This window comes from Anas acuta, chromosome 1, assembly GCF_963932015.1.
Source record: "Anas acuta chromosome 1, bAnaAcu1.1, whole genome shotgun sequence".
NCBI classification, from domain to species: domain Eukaryota; kingdom Metazoa; phylum Chordata; class Aves; order Anseriformes; family Anatidae; genus Anas; species Anas acuta.
Window position 1 is genome coordinate 22,742,664 of NC_088979.1, and position 10,223 is coordinate 22,752,886.

The 10,223-nt window shown below is 53.6% G+C and overlaps 1 protein-coding gene across 1 annotated transcript in view; it reads left to right on the plus strand.

The window, feature by feature from the left end:
- Window positions 1-6,283, plus strand: part of ALOX5AP (arachidonate 5-lipoxygenase activating protein) — a 6,795-nt gene extending 512 nt beyond the window's left edge. The window contains exons 2-5 of the mRNA XM_068672647.1: window positions 3,448-3,547; window positions 4,627-4,697; window positions 5,125-5,206; window positions 5,858-6,283. Of these exons, the coding sequence (XP_068528748.1) occupies window positions 3,448-3,547; window positions 4,627-4,697; window positions 5,125-5,206; window positions 5,858-6,020 (416 nt within the window). The 3' untranslated portion in view covers window positions 6,021-6,283. The remainder of the gene's footprint in view (window positions 1-3,447; window positions 3,548-4,626; window positions 4,698-5,124; window positions 5,207-5,857) is intronic.
- The last annotated feature ends 3,940 nt before the right edge of the window (window positions 6,284-10,223 follow it).

The following is a 10,223-nucleotide window of genomic DNA, read 5'->3' on the forward strand; positions in this document are numbered from 1 at the left end:
GTGGGCTGCAGGGCTCAGAGCTTTGCACGGAGCTGGGTGAAGGCAGCAAAACTGCACCGACCCCTCTGAGAAGCCTGCCTGGATGATTTTGGGGCAGGCAGCAGCAGTTCCCCTGCGGCCCGTGGAGAGGCCCCTGGTGGAGCAGGCTGTCCCCCTGCAGCCCGTGGGTCCCACATGGAGCAGATCTCCACGCTGCAGCCCCCCCATGGTGCTGTCCTGGTGCTGCAGCTCAGCTAATTTCAACTATCCGCAGTCCCTCCCTAGAAGACTGTGCATTTCCTAGAATGGGGAAGTTTCCTTTTTTAGATCTTATTCAGACCCCTTATACTCATAACTATTCTTCACGGCTTTTTAATCAAGCTGCAAGCTTCTCTGCTCTTCAAATGTCTTTTTAGCCCGATCATTCTTTACAAATACTTAATCATTTGAGCAGAAAATGCTGCTGAGCAGCCAGATAAGGGAGTGGGTTTAGCCCCGGGTGCACTGAGATTGTCCGAGTTCAATGCGAACCAGAAGCACGGTGGGGATCTGATGCAAATGCTAGAAACCTTCTGCCGAGGCTTCGTGGTGCAAACAGGAGATTTTCACCGTGGGCAAACTTCACAATCGGACCTAGGAAATGGGCTGTGCTGCAGGGAGGGGAAGTGGTGGGAGCTCAGCGAGAGCCTGGCTGCCACTGGGCGGAAAAAGAGCGAGGACTGGTGAAGTTTTGACGTAGGCACTGAATGCTGCATCATTCAACCCAATCCTCTTTTCTGGTAAATGCCCAGTGTGCAATGTCAGGGGTGGCACAATAGGGTGTCACAGCACACACCACAGATAGAAAGAGCTTCCAGATGTGTTTGTCTGACCGGATGCCTGACCTTAAATGCTGCTCTGCCCTCTCCCTCTCCGTGGTGGCTTTGCCTTATCTTAACACCCACCCAGCCGCTCTCTCACTCCCCTCCTCAAAGGGACAGGGGGAGAAAATGCAATGAAACAGCTTGGGGGGTGGGTAAGGGCAGGGAGATTGCTCACCAGCTCCCGTCATGGGCAAAACAGACTCAGCCTAAGGGAGAGCAATGTAATTTAGTGCCTGTTGATAGCGGACTAGCGGGCTGTGGTCTGTCCATAGCACGTTGTCTCCAGCCCCCCTGCTCCTGCGTGGGCTCCTCTCCACGGGCTGCAGCTCCGGCCCGGGGCCTGCTCCTGCGGGGGCTCTCCATGGGCCGCAGCCTCCTCCAGGCCACATCCACCTGCTCCACCGGGGGCTCCTCCACCCATGGGGGGGCTGCAGCGTGGAGATCTGCTCCATGTGGGACCCACGGGCTGCAGGGGGACAGCCTGCTCCACCAGGGGCCTCTCCACGGGCCGCAGGGGAACTGCTGCTGCCTGCCTGGAGCACCTCCTGCCTCCTGCTGCACTCACCATTAGGGTAGCAGAAATGCTTGTCAAGGGCTTGCAGTTGTGCTAAACTCTTGCTGTGGTTCCAGTTCAGCACCGCAGAAAGAAAGGCCGACCTGGTGAACGCTGCTGCTCCAAATCCGGGTGCAGGCTGCGGTGCTGCTCCCCACCCTCATTTTTTGCCATCACCTTGCTCATGTCAGGAGTCTCCGCATCCTGCAGAATGACTCGGGTGGCCGGAGGTCTCTGAGTCATGCCTGTAGCTTTGGTTTTGTTCTTGCATCACTGCGATGTTGCAATCCAGCAGCTCTGAGGGCAGAGCAGCGCTCGCTGCCCAGCACATCAGGGCAGAGGAAGCGACGTGAAGTGGAAGGAAGGGGCAGCCTTGTACGCTCGCCAGTTTTTGCAGCCCTGCATCGTGCAGACGAGCCAAATTAAACCCTTCGGCCTCCTCTCTCCTCACACCTTCCTGCTCTCCTCACTGGCCTTGGCTTGTGAGAAACCTTCTTCTCACCTTGGCAGCCAGAGAAGAGCAGGAAATACAACTACAGTGCTATGAGCTGCTTCACACCGCAGTCTCCCATTTCCCCAGCCTAACAGGAGCACGATGCTGCTGTTCGGTGTTTTGGGTTTGGTGCTGCCAGCCCAAAGCCGTGGCAAGGGCTTCGTCTGGGTGGGACCTGCACATCACGTCAGAGATGTTGAGAGCTTCCAGACGAGATGCCTGGATTTCCACAGCCCAGGAGACCCAGGGCCCCCAGGACTGTGCAGCCCTGATGCTGGAGGCTGGGAGTGGCTTCCCATCACAGGAGCTCTGCACTGGACAACAAAAAAATGTCATTTGTCTTTGACCAGGTCCTCCTAGACCCCATAAGAAGGTTAATAACCCAAAGATTGTGTCAGCGGGTGGAGGGGGACACCAGGAGCTCTTGGTGGCTGTGCTGCTTGGTGGGGTCAGCTCTGGGCTCTCCAGGGCCAGGTCCTCCAGGACACCGTGCTGGTGGCTTTTAGTGAATGCTGGCTTAAAGCCCTGGGGGTTTTTCTGGAGGAAGGCTGTGCATACTCAAGGAATCACTCAATATTGGAAAGCAAATATCTCAGAAGCTTTTACTGAAGGCAGTATCAGTACAAAAGACACACCCCCAGCATCCGTGAGGGGGAAAAAAGAAATAGCTCGTTAGATTCCAGGGAAGAAATCCTATGGATTATCAAATCATCCTCCTATTGTTGCGATATTTATTTATTCATTTTTTTTTTTTTTTCTGCTGCCTTCTCTTTTATACGCATCTTCGGCTAATATTCTAAACCACGGGGCGCCTTGGGTGCACTGAGATGGGGCGCGTGATAACACAACGCTTGCAGCTTGTAGCCTGCCACAGCTCTGCCTGCTGTGTTTAGACCCGTGATGGATGGTCTCCGTTTTCGTGGCGGTAGATAAAGCAGGTTTGTCAAGCGCACCAGACGTTATCTCGAGGCGCCGCGTTGTTGCAGCAGCTAACATCCTGACACCACACTGTTGCTTAAAAGTGGGAAACACGACATGGATGCGCAGAGATCTGTCACCCAGACAAGGTTTTCAATGAGCCCATCAGGGAAATGAACAGGTCCTGTAGGATGGCCTTGTTTTGGCAAATGGGTGCCACTGATAGGGAAGGGAATCTCTTTTCTCCCTGCTCCCTTAGAGAGTGAGGATGGAGTTTGGTGGCTCTGACAGGGAAGTTTTTCCCCCTGGGGGCACAAATGCCTGAGTCGCACCTCTGCAGGTAAAGGAATTGAACAGGGCTCAGGGCTGCTGCTCACATGTGAGAGCATGGGGACCCCTGAGGTGACAGCACATGAAACCCTTGCACAGAAGGTGATGTTTCACCATGGTGAAGTGAGTGTGCCAGCCACATCCTGCGCTGCTGCGCATCTCCTGCTGTCCAGGCACACATGGGGATGCTCACGACAGCAGAACCGAGCCCACAGGGACCAGCTGCAGAACTATCTCCAAATCACATCTCAGATCAAACAGCTTGTGTGCTTTGTGGTGTTTTTTTTTTTTCTTTTTTTTTTTCTTAACAGCTTTTTTTGCCAGCAAAGTGGAGCATGAGAGTAAACACTGCAACGGCAAAGGGATCCAGCGGCCGGGGTCCTCTGCTTTTGACCGCGTCTACACTGCCAAGTGAGTAGCAAGCTCATCTCCCTCTTCCTTAGGGCTTAATCCAAACTCTTTTGGGGTCCAAAGGTGGGTTCCCAATGCCCTCAGCTTAAGGCTTTGCTCTGCAAATTGTCGGGTGCCTTGCAGCAGCGCTCAGACCCGCAGCTTTTGGTTGTGTTTGCTGGTGAACGCAGGACTTGCAGCCCTGGCGTGTAGGGTGTCCTGTCATTTGGGAAGCCCCAGGAAGCACCTAATGCTGGACGGGTGCCACAAGCACATCGGTGTCCCCAAAAGCTCAAAAGGGAAGAGATGGTGACTCGAGGAGCAGGGGGGTGACAGAGCTCCTAACAAAGCCCTGCTCCTCTCCTCTCTCCACTTCCCTGCAGCACTCAGTGCATCTTGTCTTTGACATCCCTTCAGAGGGAGCAGGGGGGGGAAATTAATTCCAAACCAGAGGAGAAAAGAACATAAAGTATTTTTTATTACCCGTGAAGTGGTGGCATGGTGCTTGAAAAGGCACGGGACATCAAAACGCTGCCCTTCACAGCTGTGTGACCTCTGCAAGAGGAGAATGCCTCCCTCTGGAAGAGCGTTCCCAGCTGACGGAGGGAGTTGGAAATAACTCCTGTGCACATGCAAGGAGACACATTAACTTTGTCAGAGCTCCTTTCTGCTGTGCAGCACTCCTCTTGTTGTTTTCACTCGGCTCTCAGTGCCCTTAACTTGATTAATACGACTTAAGCACGAGGATTTCCCGAGCTGACAAAGCACACATTGTCTGTTACGCATGCTAGAGGAGGCAAACGCATTTCCCAGCTGCCAGGCACATTCGTGGGGCGGTTTGTTTCCCCGAGCAGGCAGAACAAAGGTGTCCATTCTCTGCAGGAGGAGGTGGCAGGTAAGCAAATCCGTGGGCGAGGTGGTGATGGTGCTGGGGCACCGGCACGCGAGGAGCTGCCTGCAGCATCCCTGTGCCTGCGTGTGGCCATCGTGGAGCTCACACTGCCCAAATCCACCTCACCGTCGCTCGTGGGTGAACCAAAATGATTTTATTTCTGTTTCCCCCGTGTTCTGATTTTTCTCGCTCACAAATTCCTTCCTAGCCAAAACTGTGGGCACGCCTACCCTACGTTTCTCGCTGTGCTTTGGTGCGCCGGGCTCCTCTGCAGCCAAGGTAACACTTGTTTTTATTCCCCCTTCTCCCTGGCATGACTTCCAGCAAGGGATGGAGAGCACTTTGGTGCTTCGGACTATTCCCAGAGGGTCATTACCCTCTGCTCAGGGTGCAGGGTTTGGTGCTGGCTGCTGGGCATGCCACCCTATTCACCCTCAGAGCTGGAATTGCCTCATTTGATTAAATCACCAGAGCTGCCCTTGAGGGGGCTGTTCTTTCTGGAACAGAGGAGCTTCTTGGCCAGGGGAAGAGGTGTGGGGAAAGCTGTTACGTTCATTCCTGGGTTTCTGATGGGACCAGGTACACCTTTTGCATGGCTGAGGGCAGAATTACACCCAGAAAGTCCTCAGGGAAGGGGGAGTGTGGATGGTACACGCGGAGGGATCCAAGCTGGTGTTGGTAATGTGTTCTTCTGTGCTTTATGCAGCTCCTGCTGCTTTTGCTGGCCTGATGTACTTATTCGTGAGGCAGAAGTACTTCGTGGGCTACCTAGGGGAAAGAACGCAGAGGTAAGACTGTGCAGAGCCCTTCACAAAACCCAGGCTGCTTCAGCAGCTCCTGCTCAGAATCACAGAGCCACAGGGTGGCTGAGGCTGGCAGGGCCCCTGGAGGCCCCTGGTTCCCCCCTGCCCAAGCAGGGACACCCAGAGCAGGCTGCCCAGGCCCACATCCAGGCAGCTTTTGGAGCTCCCCAAGGAGGAGACCCCACAGCCTCTCTGGGGGTCACTGAGCAGAGCCTGGCTCCGGCCTCTCTGCACCCTCCCTTCAGGGGTTTAGGGACATGGAGGAGATCCCCCTGAGCTTCCTCTTCTCCAGGCTGAGCAGCCCCAGCTCTCCCAGCTAGTATTTGCTAGTATTTGCACAATATCTTCCTCTCATCCTAATCAAGCAAATTAAGCACATGAAGAATAAAACTGTTCCACAGCCGTTGATGGCTGTGAAGATGGACCAGGTCCCTCTGAATGGCCTCTTAGGAGTTTTCACTGGAATCTAAGAGCTTGCAGGTGGCAGAAGTGCAAGCCAGAGCAGGAATTCTCCCCCTCTGTCACAACCCCTGGGCTGCACCAGCCGGCCTCAGACACAGTGGCTGGAGGCTGAGGCCTCCTTGAGGTAGGTGGCCCATGATAACCAGTTCCCTCCCTCCCTTCCCGTCTCCCCAGCACTCCTGGCTACCTGTTTGGGAAACGCATCATTTTGTTCCTGTTCCTCATGTCCGTGGCTGGGATACTCAACTACTATCTCATCTACTTCTTTGGAAGTGACTTCGAAATGCACATCAAGACGATAACCAGCGCCATCTCACCGCTGCTGCTCATTCCCTAGCTCCCTGCAGGACGGAGGGGGGCAGCCTGCTTCACATATCGATACCCAGAAGCAGCTATAATTCAGATGTTTTAAAAATGAACCTATAACCCTTTCAGATTGCTGTAAATCTAATGCTCAGTGGGCTTCGTAGTTTGATTTAACCTTGCTTTTTCCTTCAGGAAAAAGATTTATTGTGAGCGCTCAGCATGCCCAAGGAACGGTAACAACTTCCAGTTAATTCTTCAGAGGTTTTTTTCTATAAACTGAAGCTTGAAAGCTGACTGCATGACTGTAAGGGGTATTTTATGCTTCCATTGTAACCATGCTGTCCTTAGCTCCTGTCATGAAGAGTAGGAGCCTCTCAGCCTCACCCCTGAAGGATTGTGCAGCCACGAACATTTCCCACACGCATGCAGGTTTTCAGCATCCTCCTGCACCCAGCTGCCCACACAAATGCACAGGGCACCCTTTCCTTTGCATTTGTTGGTGACTGAGAGCAGGAGGACAGCCAGCTGGCCCCTGTCTGGTCTTCCTTGGTCAATACACGTGTGTGTAATACTCCCAGCACTGATCCCATCCACGCCTCGGCCTGGGCCTTCTCCCAGAGCTGTGTCTTGAGTCAATGAGCACCAGGTATATTGAGGGGGGTGGGTTTGTTTAGCTTGGCTTATTAAAGCAGCCTAAAAGGATGAAACCCCTTCACTGCCATCTTTTCACTTTGTGGAAAGTACCCGGAGGCTCGGCAGGACGTGGGCAAGCGACACAGCCCCGGGCTCTTGCAGGAGCTGCTGGTGGCCGTGAGCAGCCCTGAGGGACGTGTCTTTCTCACCTCCCTCGCTAATTAGCAAGCTCAATTTGCCACCTCCGTCACTAACGATGTGCCCCTGCATGCCCATGCCAAGCAGCAGCCTGATGAGAGAAGCAAAGCGAGATGGGCAAAGAGCCCGGCACAACCTTTTGTAGGCACTGCTGCCATAAGAGCGCTTAAGCTCTTAAGCCCGTCTGATTACCACATGCGGGACGGGTAAAGCTGCATTTTATGACTCCTTCGGGAGGGACGGAGTCGTGGCTACGTGAGAAAAGGGCTTGCAGAGCTGCGTGCTGAAGACAGCAGCCTGCCTGCTTTGCACCACACTCCTCTCTCCGTACCTCAACAGCAGCCACCCACCCTCGGTGGTGGCCACCACCCCTCCAAGGGGCCAGCTCTTCCACCAGCACCCCCGGAGAGAAGGGGCGGCTCCTCGAGGCCTGGAGCCAGCACTGTGGCAATGCTCACACTGCCGGCACCGTCACTCAGTTCAGAGGAGGGGATGCTCTCAGGGGCTCCACCAGCACCACGGGCCTTGCTCTCCAGCCTGCCTGCTCGCCCTGAGGTCTGAGTCCTGGTTATGGAGGCCATCGCTTGTTGGAGGTGGCTCTCCCAACCCTATGTGTTCACCCTGTGGGTGTCAGCAGCCGGGTGAGGCTCCCCTGGTGTCCTTTTTGTCCTCTGCAGCCCACATGAACTCCTTCTCACAACTCCCCCTAGCATGGAAAGAGAAGCACCACCACCTTCCTGATTCTCTCAGCTATAAAGGGTAAAAGATGAACCAAATATCTCTTTGGGGTCAGAAAAGCCACCCCAGCACTCTCGAGGTTCTCCGTCAATGGCTAGCTTCCACACACCTGTGTGTAGGTGAAATCATTTCAGGTCTAAGTTATTTTCCAAGGGAACTAAGTCAGGCCCATCTTCTGTAAGCATTTATTTTGCAAGAATGTCACCTACTTACTTCCTCAACGCCTTTCTGATAACAAAAGAAATGAAAATGTAGGCAAAATCTATTTTCCATCTCTCTATAAATGGAAGCGATGAGAGCCCCAGACACACAAACAGGTGGTGCACGAACGGAGCGCTATGCAAATCCTCCGTGAATGTCACACTCTGTTTTCTGTGCTGCCGGCAAGGCTTGTGGTTGCATTTGCCTTTTTGCTCTTTCTATGAGGAGAGGCCGCTCTGGCTTATTTGGGCTTTCCCTGCCGCGCTGCACAGCTCCAGTTTTGGCTTTCTGCAGGCAAAACCACCCCATTCTCGGTGCTGCAGCCGCCAACGCGTTGCACACCGGCACACCAAGAAGCTGCAAGCGTACATCCACCTGCAAAAATAAATATATTAGCATAAAAGACATGTGGGTGCATTTAGGGGTCATATAGATGTGGACCTACAAGGACCTTCTGTGTGGGACATGGTACAGAGCCCTGTGCTGGCTCTATGTGATGTGTCCATATGCAAAGGCACAGGGTGTTTGCTTACTACATCCATATGGACATATACAGGAGCTGCTGAGTCACACGAATGCTGTTTTTTTGGGAAAGGCAGGGAAAAGGGTCGCTCGGGCAGCAGCCCTCCTCCCACAGCTTGCAGGCTGTGCACATCAGGGACTGCGGAGGCTGCGGGGAGCTGGGCTATGGCAGGATGCTTTCCATCTGCTGACAAAGCGCCGGGGCGCACGCAGTATTCCTGCCACAGCAGCGCATCCCTTTCCGTACAGCACTACAACCCTCTAGTGGAAACTTGCTCCTATCGGCACGCAGGTGCTTCGGAGCTGCTCCTCGGAGATTTCCAGCCTGACAGTGATGTAACAGCACCTTACAGCTGTGAACTGATGCATTTTTACTACTGAATGCTGTTTTTTTATTATTCCACCACATCGGAACCCCAGTCTTGAAGCAGGACCCATCCTACCCCTCACAGAGCAAGCAGTCCTGCTTAGCACTGAGCCCAAAAAAGCAGGTAGGATTAGAAATCTGTGTGTGCCACCCACAAGAGTTTCCTGCAGCATTTGCCAGCTTCCCAGCAAGCACCCTTTCAGTCTGTGTTGTGTCTGTGCCGGGTTTCCAAACACATTTCTGAGGGCTGGGAGAGAAATTCTGCTGGCACAGAGCAAACACTGACCCTGGGCAGCATCTTCAGCCCTGAGATTGCATTTTTTTCTGGCAGAGAAGCTGGTTTAGCACCCACAGACACCTTTCAAAAAGCAACCCAATGCCTTGTCGGGGTGGGATGCTGCCAAGCATTTAGGACTGGCCTGGCTTTGCGCGTTTTGTAGCCCAGAGTGGGAGCAGGATCAGGCCATGCAGGGAACGCTTGGCAATAATTGTCCATCCTTGATAAATGAAAGGCTAGCACAGAATTACACTAGTGGTAAAACCATCCCCTGGGTTGTTCTAAACTGATCTCATGCTCCAGTTGGAGTGCATGGGGTGAGCATTCACACGGAGAAGCTGCAGATCCTGCAGAACCCCAAAGAGCCCTTACAGGATATGCTGGCACCCAGGAGGGGGAAGGAACTCCCTTTGGGGCACCCAGGGGACGTTCATGGGCTTCACCATCCCTTTGGGTGACAGCTCCTGTCCCAAGGCCCATCAGCAAGGTGCAAAGGGGAAGCAGCCCCTACAGTGTGCTCCTTTTAAATAATAAATAACTTTTCAGTTCTACCTGCAAGGATCTTCTCACTGTGAGATGATTTCATCAGGCAGATGAGCTTCTGGGGCTCCTTGCTGGCTTTTTATGGAGCTGTTCAGATGCCACCCGCAGGGGACATCCCACATGTCCCCAAGGGCAGGGGACTGGACACCAATGGGCCAGCTACAATGTGATGCACGGGGAGCAAGCATGGATTTTTTTCACCTAAATAAATAAATAAGTACATGAACACATAAATAAATAAAGGACTGGTGGTATCACAGTCGGGATTGAAATCTGGGTTGTAGGAATGCCAACTCCACCACAGGGTTTGTCTGCACACTGGGACCCCTCCTAAGGCCAGAGGATGCTTCATGAGGCTTAGAAGAAGGACTGCTGCCTGCGGTGGTGCTGCTGGCCACCACTTGTTCGAGCTGTGGTTGATTTGTTGTCCTTGTGTTTTCTCAAGAGCACGCCACCCCAGCCCCCATCACCAAACAATATTATTCTGCGTTTTTGGCACTATCTTAGTCCTTGAAGGGGGGACACGCTCCTGCTCTGGGGTGAAGCAGGGCAGCACGATGTCTCCTGGCCACCTGCTTCATGCTCCTCCTGTGCCACAGCAGAGGAATTTCTTTTCCAAAGACAGCAGCAGCCCTCCACAGACAGGAGGGTGGTGCTTGTCTTCACCAGCAGCTGTGGTGCTGTGGTTCCACCAGCAGCTATGTCCCTGTGTCACCTCCAAGGAGGCCCCAAGTCCTCATGGCAGACAGTTTTAC